Here is a 14,615-nt window from a genome sequence, read left to right on the forward strand (position 1 = left end):
TGTGTGTCTGTGTGTTCCAGAGTTCTGTGTGTTTGTACGCAATGGTCATTTCCATGAGAAAGGAGCTCAGAGAATGGACAGAGGCCACTTTTTCTTTCTCTCTGAGCCGGCTGCAAACGCAGTGCAGGGGTCGCAAGTCGACCCCATCCATCACACGTTGAATAGCGTGGAGAGGTGTGTGTTTCAGAAAATCATGGGATCACACGATACTTTAAGTAAAGGTTATCTTGGGTAAGAATAACATGTCTTGGTGGGATTCGTTTTTTTAAAAGGGTGTTATGATGTAATGCCGATTTTTGGAATTTGGTCATTTGAATTGTATTCAAATAACCAATGTTTTTCTGAATTGTTTTGTCACAATAGGTATTTCATGTTTTGGAGATCCTGCTATGGCAAACACATGGCTAAAAGCAGTTTGAGAGAATGTGATTATAGTATAACACATTAGCTGTGAAATAAAATCAAACACAATAAAATCAGTAAGAACTGTGAGCTCCTTGCCTAAGCAATTACCTTTGAAATATGATATGGCTGTCTATCATTTTTCTATATCTGAGCACCGCTTTGTCAAGGGTAGGGCGAGGGGGCGGGGCGAAGGACTAGTGTATGGGTGTGTGGGTGTGTGTCACAAGGATATGCTGGACGTGCATTGGACCACTGTCTCGGCTGTGTCGTCTCCCTGGGAGGGGAGAGAGCTGTGTTGTTAGTTTGAACAAAATGGCTGCAGGATCCCTGTCAGCGAGAGCGCACTGAACGCGTATAATGACTGTCCACTCCTCCGTTTGGATTCACCGAGAATGTATTTTCCTGGATTCCTTTTTCAACTCGCATTCGCGCTAGCCAGCTCGTCGGTCAGATGTTGTGGCTCCAGCTAGCTTCCCAGCTAGCAACCTAAACCGAATTCATTTCTTTTTGCACTTTAAAAACAAGTTGGATCCGTGCGCACTCGTCTGCGCTTTTAATTAAAATTGTCTCAATCTTTCTCCTGCAAAACCTTGTGTTCAAATCGATGACACACGCCAACTACAGCGCACACTATTCAGCTGCTTTCAGAATCAATTTTTCGCGTTAGTTTGTTGACCTGTGCTTATTTCCACCGATATATATCGTGACGGTGGTTGAACGAACTGCTTCGAGCAAGTGTTACTTTTTGAGGATTTTCACTGCAAAAAGAGTGGCTGTGTGTGTCTGGCTGTCTAGCCATCGTTAAACGTTACCTCGGTGATCCGCCACCCATCTGCTCACGCAGCAGTCGGCACCCCAGCCTCCGCACGGCGGCCCAGCGCGTCTTCTTACGCGTCTCCTTACGGGTACTTTATCAAGACACGGTTCAGGACCCTTCCTCTGCTGAAAACCGCCGCCATACGCCAACACTTCACTGAAAGCTGCTGATGCGCCAGGTATGTTTCAATAAACGGCATCGTCACATTTTTTACTACATTCCTTCTGCAGGTGCAGACCGACAGCATGAGACTGGGTGAAATGTCTAATATGCACGATTGCACATTGTATAGCAGATGCACCTCGGGAATGTTCATCTCGATGTACTAGTAATGCATGCAACCACTAGGTAGAACGCATGACGTAAATGTACATGGATTTTGAAGGCACGGACATGCTCACAATATAGATCACTCTGGTATGAACGACATTTCTGCAAGCGAATATCTGCGTTAATATGGAGGCTGTTGTGTGATCGACCAAGTCACCGGATTAGTGCGCCAGCAGCGAAGGAGTTATTGAAGTGACCGAGACGAGCGCTTAAAGGGGCTAATGCAATTATTCAGCATTACATGTGTGTAATATACCAATGTGCCGTCCATGGTTTTAATTAGCTGGTTTATCTCTTATTTGTCACTAGGACCATAGACTAAAGAGGTCTATCTGTTTTAATTGTGGGTCTTTTCTAGATGTGGCACATTGCCCTGGTGGCGACGAAGACAGACCTGTCTTAAAGTTTCACGTCGTTGTCTTGTTTTGCTCCTCGTCTTCGTCCACACGCAGTTGACTACTGCATGTTGGTTCTCACGTAATTGTCACATATTGTCCGACGGACGAATGGTTTTCCTTTTTGCTCTGTCTAGTAGTTTAGTCTCCCGTATTTGTTCCAAGGATAAATTACAACGTTCATGTGTGCTGCATGACCATTTGTGCGCTCTCGCAATGGCTTGACACACACACTGCAGGGCACCGTCTCGGCGATGGCACGGGGACGGGTATTGAACCCATTGCTTCGAACGAGCCACCTCCCATGCACTGGAGAGTAGCTTTAATATCTCCACCGCGGGTCTAAATTGAAGAACATCATTTGATCTTTCCGTTTCCCCCCCACGTTTCCTTCCCCATGCGGACGTCTCTGTCAGCGTCGCCTTATCTCCATCGCTCGTCACACACCAGCGGGGAGGTGAAATGAAAAATGCACATCCCTAGCCTGTGTGTGGAATAGTGGACGGGAAGAGCCGTGGCTCTGCATGTTGTTTGTGTATGCGCTTACGTGTATGTAATAAGTACGATGATATGTGGGTAATATATATGTAGGTGTATGTACCCTGTGTGTACAACATTTGGAGATGACTAATGTGTTTTTTCATCTTTCTGTTAAACTGAGGGACCAATAACGTCCAGCACAGGGCTCCGCCAGTTTGTTAATGCGCTGCTATTGTTGATCAGGTTATGATGTTCACCCTCCATGACACAAACAGACTGTGTGGTTCTCCTTGAACAGAGCTGTGACTATGTGTGTGATGTGGTTAGAGATAGTGTTGGGCTCTGACTTCCAGTTAATGCCGACGAGACAGTAGGTGGCTGGGATTGAAGGGGATATGGGCATTAAAATGTGGATGTTTTTTTGTATTTCTTGGCAATATCGGTCCTCTTCTTCTGTGACCCAAACGTTGTAGCCTTGGGATAAGCCCGATTCCCCTGGATGTGTTTATCCATAATTACCCAGAGGGAATAAGAAAAAGGGAGTCATTTAAAGAAATCTGTCGAAGATTGGGAAATTCAACACAATGGGTTAAAGAAAATGGTATTCATATAGTATAAATTAGGGAGTACTCTAGCCTATAGGCTTACTTTGACCTTTTCATCCCACTATGAGAAGATTCATTCTCTCATTCAGGGACCCAGTCTCATCAAACAAATGGCTACTGTAATCATCATGACCAAACGACCCTCCAGCAATGCAGTAGACCCATAACCTTTTCCCGCTCCCCATTCATACCTTGAAACGTTGTCGATGTGAGCCTCTGATGGCCTGGCTCTACCACATTTGTTTCAAACGTTGGTGTATTGTAAATAAAACGTGCCATGGATGTATCCTCAGTCTATCCGTCATAAGGTAGACAGTTATCAGAGCTATGTCTAACATGACAGAGCAGCCATATTCCTTAGGGTTATATTTGGCCAGGTTCCCTTTTGCCCTCTTATAACACATTGTACCTATGAGCCTGGGCATTCCACTAGTAACTAGACTGTATCTAGCTTATTAACCCCTGGGGTAGGCTTTGGTTAAACAAGCGTTTGTGTGCCACGTGTCCCGACAACTTTACTTGTCCAGTTGGCCCTCACGTGGTAACGCCCACTTAAGTGTGTGTGTGTTGGGAATGTGGGCTGTGTGTGATCTATCATGTTTCCCAGTCACTGACCTTAGCACCAGCCTGACCACACGTCTTACTAAGCTTGTTATTATGAAGGCTTTTTAAAACAACTGGCAGTTAACCCTAACAGCCGCAGGGTGTGTGCGTGTGCGTGTGCGTGTGTGTGTGTGTGTGTGTGTGTGTGTGTGTGTGTGTGTATTCAAGAAGGTTGTGTCAGTGAAATCATCTGAACTCAACAACAGGCTGTCTGCCAGAAACCATTAACCCCTGTCCTCTCTTCTCTGTTGAGGGCCATTTTGAAGTCCCACTGAGGTAAAGACCTGTCAGACAGCTGTCCAGTGTCCACCAGAAGTGCATTATACTAAACAAAGTGTGTGTTTGTGTGTGCGCGTGCTGCCATTTCTGTGTTTGTTAGTGTGTGTGTGTGTGTGTGTCTATGTGTTTGTGCGTATGAGTCTCTGAATGTGTTAGCGGTGTGTGTCTGTGTGTTGAATTTTTGGTTAGATAGTTCACTGATGCGTGCGTAAATCTATCCTGGGGAGGTTTTCTGTTGCCCTAACACTAAATATGTATGCTTCTTCTGCCGAGGGGATGCATGTGGTTTTATACAAACTGAGCAGAAACAGGATCCTGTAGTCAAATGGAACCCATGTTAATGCCAGTTGCGACAGTAGTCCTTCCCCAATACCGTCGTGGCATATCAACGACTTGGTTTGAGATATCTGTTCTGAAAGGCAGTCTTCGTCTGGTCTGCTTTCAAACCAGACTAGGGGGTGTTCCTACCTCAATTCATTGCAGGGAAAAGGGGTGGGCTTGCTGGGAGGATGGTTGCTTTTGGTTGGCCCCAGCTAGGGTAACTGGGGCAGGGCTGAGGGAGGGAGGAGGGTTGGCGTGGGTCCAAGGGAATGTCCAGTGTACCCAGGCCCTTGTTATTTGTGGGCTAATTGGAGCGGCGGGCACTAGCACATGAAAGCTGACGGAGTGCTGAGGCAGGGCTCAGTATACTCCATTTTATGTAAGCGTTTTTCTGTTGTTCAGCCCAAGGTGTACAAAACAAGGAAATACCTTTTGAGAAATGTAAAGTATATTGTGATCAAACCCCAACGTACAGGTGCAGGTCATGTTCATTGTTTTAGCTATTGTTTTTGACATTGGTTCGGCTGAATATGAATGGAAATAAACTAAATTCATGCAATAAAACGAAAGCACACCCAACTGTAGACTATTTTATTATGTAACAGGATGTTAAAGCTTTAGACGGAGCGCTAAAGGCTTGACCGATGGTCATTGTATAAAGACTATTCCATCGAGCTGGAAAGGGTTCTAGTTTTGTTTGTTTGTCCAAGGTTTGTCTTCGGCTATTTCGATTCCACTTATTATTGATACACTCGAGAATGTTATCAGAAAAACCCATTTATTCTTAGTGGTTCTTACTGTCCCTTTCTTTCCTCTCTCGTCCACTTCCACCTCACTCACTTCCTGAGCTCCGTCATATCAAAGCTCTCTTTGTCCCCTTCCCGACCGTGGGTTATAAACCTTCTCTCAGGGTCTAGTGTTGTCGCTTGATCACTTTGTGGGTCTCGTTTACCGCTGCCGCAGGCAGGGAAGTGTCAATGGGCAGCCAATATGAAGGTAGCCTTGACAGAACTTAACCTTGACAATTAAGTCCTGAGTGTGTGCATGTGTGCGTGCATGTGTGCAGTGTGCACACACACAAAGGCATAACCTTGCATTCCCTTTGCCACTGTCAGGTTTGTTCGGTTCGGCATTGGGGCTTCTGACAGTTTGAGTGGGGGTAGGCGGCAGCTGAGAAAGGCTCTGCAGTATAAAATTACTGTGTGTGTGTGTGTGTGTGCGCGCACTGACACTACACATTTTACATCCTAGTAATATGTAAAACATTTCCACCTGATGTTTCTTTTACCTAAAGGATGGCTCCTCAATTTGAATACGGTTACTTCAGTTGAGGTCTGGAAAATCAATAATCTTATTTAGTTCCAACTATTCAGTGAAAGAATGTGTTTTCTTCGAATATAGCGTGAGTCAAAAGAAAAAACAAACAATTTTTCCCTTAAAAAAAAAGACAACAACAAACAGTTTCACAATTGAATACATCCTTAATGCATTAATACATGGTATTAATGCCCCTATAATAGCATTGTTTATGAGCAGTTTTAATCAACGCTGGGGAGAGTCACTTAATCTTCCTTGGTTGTAAAAACTACTCTATTCTGCTTTATTAGAGGTTGCTGATTGTTCGACTCTTTAACAGTGCTTCATAAACCACACCGTCCCAGAGCAAGCAGACAAACACTGTTAGTAAGCACACTTGCATTAAGCAGCCGTATCCAGAGGACAAGCATTACCACACGCACTTATTCATGCATTTTATATACAGACATGAGCAGCCATAAACGGGCAAATAGACTGGAAGGACGGTTTCTTAAATTCAATAAGCCTTGACTAGTTTGGTTTGGCATTGCAGAGCTCTCCCTGGCCCTTTCTCATTGACTTAAATCTCCTTCTTTAATGAGCTGCCAACATGTTGAAGTTTTGCATACACTGGGATAGGGGCGGCTGCCAAAACACTAAGAGCTAATACATCGCAGACACTTCAAAGCAGTTATTTATACATAGATTCTTGCTCTCTATCACTGAGGCTCGCTCTCTCTTTTTGTCTCTCGCTCACTGGCTCCTTTGCCCTTTATTATCCCACCCCCCCGCTTACACACTCATCCCAAACTCCACCAACTCTCATTTGTTTATTTTGAGAAGTTTTGCTTTCCCCAATGCACAGCTAAGGTAGACAGACATAACCATACCCACTAAGAGAGACTTCATTCTGCCTCGCGAATGAAGCATGTGTGTGTGTGTGCGTGTTATAGCAACCACACTGAAGAAGAAAGCAAACCCTTAAATTTCACGCAGCTGAGGAAGTAGTGGTAGTAGTAATGAAGTGAAGAAGCACACACATGGTAATAGCAGCCCTGCAGCTCGAATCCCCCCATGTGGGCCGCCCACCGTCACGAGCGGGAATTTAAATAAGGAAAACAACCCGTGTTGTAGTGTTTAGTGTGTGACGCAGACGGCCCTCTGCGCTCTTGCTGCGAGGCATGGGGTGGCTGGATGAACGGTAATTGCGTAAGAGGAGCGAGGAGGTTTTCCCCCGTTCTGTGTGTAGCGGCTGATGAACCTCTCTGTTGTGGAGGACTGGAACGCCCCGTGCCCGCCTCCACGTCCCCTGTGATTGGTGTAGCGTGGTCGTGTCGCACTGGCACTGGTGGCCCCCGACACGTGAAGCCCACTCTGCTTCCTTGTGGCTGGATTGTCTCCGTCTATGTATCTCTCTCTATGTCTCTCTGTGTCTCTCAGGCGTCCGTCTCTCTCTCTTTCCCTCCTTCATTAATTTGATCTCTTGGTCCGCGTCTGTCCCCATGTCCCAAAGGGTTTCCGTCTGTCTGCCTCAATGTTTCTTCATGCTTTTTGTTTTCCTCCTCCGCCTTTCACTCTCTATTTTGCTGAAGTCCTGCCTCTGTATTCTTCCTCCTGGTGCCAGCTATTGAGGCACACAAATAGTTCCACTAGTCCTATCCGCCCTTACCACACAGACACACACACGGGCACATGCACACACACAGTCTTGTTTATTTTGACTCCGCCATCCTCCAAGCGAGGATTGTTTTTTTCACTCTTTCTTTATCTCTCTCCCTCCTTCCGCCCGTCGGCCGCCTCTCCGGCTGCTGTTGTTCTTAATTGGTGTTTCCTCTGTCGTAGCTTTCATCGCTGCTTGGATTTTCTCTCGCTCTCGCTCTACTCCCTTGTGGAACATGACAGGCATCAGACAGCATGCACATCAAGCCTGTGTGTGTGTGTGCGTGTGCGTGTGCGTGTGTGAGGGAGTGTAAAGGCTTCCCAGCTGCGTTCGAACCAACGTGACCGACCAGGCCATGGTGACAACCAGCTAACTATAGTCCTAACTGACAAGACACTGTTTTGTTAAGACAATGTTCAGTCCAATCAATCGGGACAATGTTAAATAATAGTACTGTGTGTTGAATATTTTCGAAGATACAGAGATAGATAACACATTTTGGGCCCTATTTTAACAGTGTGAAACGCAAGTGAGAAGCGCAAAAGGGAAGTACATTTGTGGGCGGGGCTCTGCTGCTGTTGCTATTATACCGGCGGATAAATGGCTCTTGTGCCCATCGCAAATCTATAAAGGGTTGCCCTTAAGTAGCCTAATTACCCTTAGGTGTGGTTTGGGCGTAACGTGCAGTAAACCAATGAGAGTGCCATCTCCCATCCCCTTTAAGAGCCATGAGCACATTTGAACCTGACGAGTTGATATTTTGACAGCGCGTTTACATTCTCCGATGAGACAGATGCATGACCACATAAATTTCAAACTTCAAATGGCTCAGTTTATGGCCAAATAATATGGCCTAATTCACTCATGGAATAGCGTTTTCTTCTACAACTTCTGAAATACTGAGTCGTCATGTAAATTGCGGCAAAGAAAACTTAACACACATGATATGCGGTCCTGTGGCCGCAACTGTGGTTCTATTTAATGATAAGCGGCAATAACACGCACCGTTTCTTACCAGTATTGTATACATTATCGTTATCGACTTGGGTTCCGAATATGCATGTGTCCCTCCGTTAATGTACATTGCCATGGACTGTATTATGTGTTACGTGTTCAGTTTGCGTGTGTTTAAACAGATGGATGCACACACGTGCGCCCGCAGTCATTTACCCTAAAACAAGATTTTTTTGGAAGGCTTTGCTCGAGTTTATCATTGTTATTGTTATTATTTGAACGCATGGCATAGCCTACTACAGTGTTCATTCATGCAGCCCCTATGGAAAAATGTTTGCAGTTCCGACCTGCCATGGTACGTCAAAATAGCAGAAAGTCACAAAGACATCTTGCATCGCTGGATGCAAGATGGGGCCCTTTGGGGTAAAGATTATTAGTAATTTGGTAACCAAGAAAGGTAGACATAGCTGTTATAACAACATGTTGGTAACTTGACCTAGATAACAGCTCTAACATCACAATTCCTACATTGCCTAGCTTTAGTAGGAGGCAAATGTTCAATACCCCCTTTTTATTTTTCGTTATTTGTGTTGGCATTATAGAGGATGCCAGAGCAGCACATTGTCTTTGTCCCCGTGGTATCTTCCTTTTGACTGGCGGTAAGCTGGTCCGAGTCTAGTCGTAGATGTTTGTATGGCCACAGCAACATGGATGCTTTCACCTGATTCTGGGGTCAGGAAAGCAGCGTGGACAGAGACTTGATGCCAGCAGACAGAGAGGAGACGACCCCGAGTCACACTGGCCGAGACAGCGGTGTTGGCGATAAGAGAGGATGAGAGGTAATAGGAGATGGAGAGGGCTTGACGCAACAGAAAGCATTGTGGCTAAAGCCTGGGTAAAGGCCAGGCGTTGGGATATTCTTTTCAAGATGTATTCTGACCCACCTCAACCAATACATGTGAACTTGTAAGCACACTTATCCCACTATCGGCCTCTTCCACGCTTGAGACACCTCCTCACCCCTACTCTGTGTGCTATGGACACCATCATGGGGTTCGTTATGATGACCACCAGCAGCAGCAGCAGCGGTGGCTGATTGGCCGGTCTTGTTAGCGCGGTAGGCCTGAGGAGCATGTGACCTCGCTCGGCTAATGGGCACTCCACTCTGCCGCCCCATTTCTCATTTCAGTCCGCAGTCAGACACACACACACACACACACACACACACACACACACACACACACACACACACACACACACACACACACAACTTTTCATTTATAAGTATGTGAAAGAAAAACTGCCACAAAAATATTTGCAGTTTGCCATTGTGGTCTGCGTTTATAGAAACTATTCCTTGTCATGCCCCCAGTCTCCCTTCTCCTTGGGTCCGTTTTATTTCTCTAGACTTTTCCTTCCCTACCTTTTGTATTTCTCAGTTTCACTCCTGCCCCAGCTATCAGTCATCCTCCACCTGGCCTGCCATTATGTACGTTTGATGGACAGCTCCCTCCCCCTACCACAGGCACACCCAGCGGGGGGCAGGCCTTATTAATCTTGCGGTGACTGTTGGGCCTCATTTATGTTCTCGGATATCATTTCTATCTCTTGTGGACACGAGCTGCTAGCCGTGTGCCTACCCCGTCGACTGTCTTGGATGTTATGACCACCTGCCAAGTGTCTACCTTTCTGCAGAAAGGCTAGCCCAACCGAACTGGGTTGACTGACCATGTTTAGCAGTGGCCACCTGAAGCTAAATTGAAATAGATTGTTCTGGATCACATAAAAAAAAGACAGTATTTTCACTGCTTCCAATATATGCTGCTTAGTGCTTCTATCTGCCTAGGTGCGTGTGCGTGTGCGTGTGCGTGTGCGTGTGCGTGTGCGTGTGTGTGTGTGTGTGTGTGTGTGTGTGTGTGTGTGTGTGTGTTAGGGGTGTAACTGTACACTGAAGTCACGGTTCGGTTCATACCTCGGTTCAGACATCAGGGTACGATACGAGTTCGGTACAATAAAGGGAAAAGAAAAAACAAAACTGCAGAAGGGAATTTTTTTTTATTGTGCATGTCTCAGGTTGTACCGGCTAATGTCATACAGTCTTTCCCCTGAACTGTCATACAGTCTTTCAGCCTGAACTGTTTAATCTAAGATGGAAACAGTAAACAATAAGTAGCCCACATCATCTACAGACTCCATTGGTAACTTGTAAACAAAATAAGACAATCAGTTATAAAACTGAAAATGCAACATGTCTTATTTATGAAAGTGCAAAGTACATAGAAGGGGGGGGGGGGCATTGTGCCCTCATAGCAGCCCGACACAGTGTAGCCTGCTAATAAATCCAAGGAAAAAGATGAACGCGCAAAATGAACAAAGATCAACAATATAGGACGTCCAAGAAGGACGGCAAACTTTAGTGCAACATTTTCTTCAATAAACGAAGCTTTCGCCGTTGTCCAGAAATACCTCGCGGCTAATGTGTTTGTTTATCATTATCCACCTGTCTCGCGGAAGTGCGATTCTGTCCACCAATCAACGGACGGAGTGTGTAGCTCGAACTTGCCGGCACCCTTTCAGGCGTCTCAGTACCCCAACGGAGGAGTACAGTGAGACGAGTACGGCTCAATACGGCTCAGATCGGGTCACGCCTTTTGGCGGGGGCAACGCGATCCGTGCCGCACCTTAGCGAACTGAACCGACCGGCACCCTCCGGTGGAATCGTGGCATTAGTTGTCCCTGAAGAACTTTCATATCTAACATTAGTTGCGCATTACATTAATTAATTTGCACGCCAGTTTTATTTAATGTTATACCGTGTATTGTGTAAATCCATGCACCAAACCGTGGCGTCCGTACCGATTCAGTTCAATACGAATACATGTATCGTTACACCCCTAGTGTGTGTGCATCCTTGCTAGTCTTTTCGTGCCCATGAGTGCTTCCTACTTTACAAAATGCCAGGGTTGCAGTAGTAATGTTGGCATGGAGATGATGAACTGATAGGACCCCCGTTGATCTGATGGGACATGGTAGTGAACTCTTGTACGTCTCACACCCACAAACAGAAACAACAGATCTCCTGGCCGCTTCGCTTGGTGCATCTAATAGTTTCCAGGAGCCTTCAGCATAGCTGAGCCCAAGGAAATCGAGGCTCAAACAGTTAGGTTAGCTATCCGCCAGCCGCTGTCCGTCTGTGTAGCGCGGCCCTGGAGCTCCTGGCCCGACGTAAAGCCTCCACCTTTGAAGACAGCCTTGACTCCCGCATCGTCTCTACCAGTCTGTCTTCATGCACAGCGAATGCCCCTGGCCTCTCTCCCTCTCTCTGTCTCTCAAGGAAATATAAAGAGAAGCTAAATTTATGTCCCCTGTGTTCCTGTACAGCCTTGTTGTACAGGCTACACACACGCTGGTTGTTGGCTTTCTCGCCTCCCAGTTCCCCTCTCCTTTTCCTGCTTATCTCTTTTTTGGTTTCTTTTGGAATTGGCTGCATGAACAACTCCAAAGCAGTTCATGCGGTGCATAGTTGGGATTGGAGCTGTTCCTTAGAACCAAGTGCGTTTCTGGCTCTGGTTTTTGTGCGGGTCATTAAGAAAGAGGGATCAAATGTCCGTATCTGGTATGTGTGTGTTTGTACATGTGTGTCAACACAGTGTGTACTTTCTTGGCATGGGGAGAAATGTCAGAAGAACACATGACCGCATCTGCCATGTGTAATATTTCTAATGCAGGAAAGTGAGCTTTACTTCTGCGTTTACTGACATCCATTTTTTTTGTTTGTTTGTTGTGCAGCTGAGAGGAGAGAGTGAAAGAAGAACGAGAACCATTTGATGGAAAAAAAGAAAAGGCAAGAAGAGAAAACCAAGACGGACGCCGCTCAGAAAAAGGTAAGACGGAAGGAAATCTACATTCACAGACAGATATTTATAGTTGGAAAGTTTTCAAGAAACCCATTTGTGTGTGTGTGTGTGTGTGTGTGTGTGTGTGTGTGTGTGTGTGTGTGTGTGTGTGTGTGTGTGTGTGTGTGTGTGTGTGTGTGTGTGTGTGTGTGTGTGTGTCCTCCCCGCTGGGAGAGATGGTTGGGGGGGCTCTATTAAGGATTTATTAGCCTAATTTGGATCTAATTCGCAGCAGGTTTAATTAACATTAACGGCCTAGTCTGGTGAGCAGCAAATGCTCAACGGCCGATGTCATGAACAGACTGCAGTACGAGGATATGACATAGCACTGTGTAGGCAAGGCATGCTAGCTCATTTATCTGTCAGAAATATGACTTGCTTATGTATATGATTTGCTTATAAAATTGCTTATGCCTGTGTATTTTGTAACGATTTGGTTTATTTTTCTCTTTCTCTCCATCTCAGGCTGCTGATCAGAAAACCAAAGGTGAGTGTCATAGTGATTTATACTAACATCCATCTGTGATTGGCCCTCATATGTACAGGGCAACACTTAAATAAATGCATGTATACAAACATATAAGAAATTATGTACCATATTCTGCCTCTTCCCTCCAAACATCTCCTTATGCTGTTCAACACCATCCAAACATGCACAGTAAAATCGCGTTCTACACAATACACACACAGTAGAATCTGGCCTGCAGAGTAGAATGCAGAGTGATGCTGAGAGAGCAGTCTGGCCTGGGGAGTAGAATGCAGAGTGATGCTGAACACAGAGAGCAGTCTGGCCTGGGGAGTAGAATGCAGAGTGATGATGCTCACAGATAGCCTGCAACACCGCAGGACTTGACTCAGACAATTGCCAGTATGCATTACATTTCATGACACCTTTGATCTGCAAATATTTTTGTTTGTTTGTGTGCACGCTCATTTGCAAGTGTCCATTTAGTGCACATATATTTGTGTATGCGTGCCTGTAAATGCACATGCTCAATGCCAGACTCATTCCCAGCACCAGTTGGACTGAGCAAGGTCTGTACTTTAGGCATGTTACTAACTGTGATCTATCTGTAGCCGTGCGTGCTAGCCGTAGTCCGGATTGTATCTCGAGAATCTAACCAGGGACCTTTCAGCGGGGAGTCCAGCACCCCATAACCATTAAGCTATCCTGGTCCATGGGCACAATGGCAACTGTTGTGTAGAGTACAGCCAGGGGTTAAGCCAGGAATACAAGAGGACAGATCTATGAACACAGCTATACATGGCCTTTTTGTTTTGAAGAAGAAATCAAAAAAAGATTAGAAAAGGAAATGAAGTGCGAGGAAGTTGCTAATGAAGAAGTGCGAGTAATGAGGCGCTGAGCACTTTAGACGTGTGCCAAAAGTGACTGAGTCCATGGCGGCTTCCACAGAGCAGGGCTAATGGCACGGCTATTACGCTATGATATGTTTAATGAGTGAGCGAGAAATCAAGGGATCTGTCACGGCCCCATCCTCTTTGTGTGTTTGTGTGGCAGTGTCTCTGGATGTGTGTGTGTGTGTGTGTGTGTGGTTCTGTGTTTTGGGTGGAGATGGTGCAGTATTGTGAGAGTGAGATCAGGGAATGAGCTAAAGTGTAAAATAGTTGGTAGCCATATGGCCGACTTGTCCAAGTTTTCCCCTAACCTCACACCTGGCCTACAGGAGGACATGGGCTGGAATTAACTGAGCGCTCATCCGTGAAACTGAATAATGGAGTAGGTTGTGTGTGTGTGTGTGTGTGTGTGTGTGTATGTGTGTGCGGGTGCACTCAGTGACTGCAAAATCAGTATGCAGCTATGATTTGTGTCTTTCCATCCATATCAGTGCATTCTCCCTGCCTCACACACTCATTCTCATTCTCAGTCTCATTCTCATGCACAGAAATGCCCCCCCTTCTCCCCCACGCTCTCCTCCCCATCTCTCATCGCTACACAACCCCCACCTCCCCGCCCCGCCCCTCTCTCCTGCCCGCCCCCCCGGTGCAGGCCGCCTCGGTCGCAGGCATTTCAATTTGTTTGCGGTAATCGATCTGCGCCTAGCGCGTTCATATGTATGAAAATGAGATAAAGCACCCGCGCACTGGAATTAACTTCTCTGCCCTCCATTAGGCATGGAGCTGCAGAGACACGCACACACATGCACGCACACATACACATATGCACGCACGCACGCACGCACACATGAATGCACGCACACAGCCACACACATACTCACTCATTCATTCACACATTTAGAAAGCTACAGACCCCAGAGAAAGACTGGGCTCTTGCGTGGTCCCCATTAACACAGGGGCCAGCAGTGCCATCCCTGGCAGCCACACACACATACACACACACATATATATATATATATATATATACACACGCACACACTTCGGCTAGCATTTAAACATTTGCAGAACACACGCCTTGAGAATTTCACACATCGTGTCAACCCCGCACGCTCATACGTTGAGAAGCATTCAAAGTGTAAACACATGCCTCTGGATGTATATAAATCAAAAGGAAAAAAAGGAACGTACTCTCATATGCACAAGCAAACACATCTATGT

At 46.0% G+C, this 14,615-nt stretch overlaps 1 protein-coding gene across 1 annotated transcript in view; it reads left to right on the top strand.

Moving 5' to 3' along the window:
• Positions 1-744: 744 nt before the first annotated feature.
• Positions 745-14,615, top strand: part of tnrc6c2 (trinucleotide repeat containing adaptor 6C2) — a 51,556-nt gene continuing 37,685 nt past the window's right edge. The window contains exons 1-3 of the mRNA XM_079730297.1: positions 745-1,400; positions 11,935-12,029; positions 12,507-12,528. Coding sequence (XP_079586423.1) covers positions 11,973-12,029; positions 12,507-12,528 — 79 coding nt within the window. The 5' untranslated portion in view covers positions 745-1,400; positions 11,935-11,972. The remainder of the gene's footprint in view (positions 1,401-11,934; positions 12,030-12,506; positions 12,529-14,615) is intronic.

Source organism: Pollachius pollachius (assembly GCF_949987615.1).
Source record: "Pollachius pollachius genome assembly, chromosome: 2".
In the NCBI taxonomy this organism is placed as follows: Eukaryota; Metazoa; Chordata; class Actinopteri; order Gadiformes; family Gadidae; genus Pollachius; species Pollachius pollachius.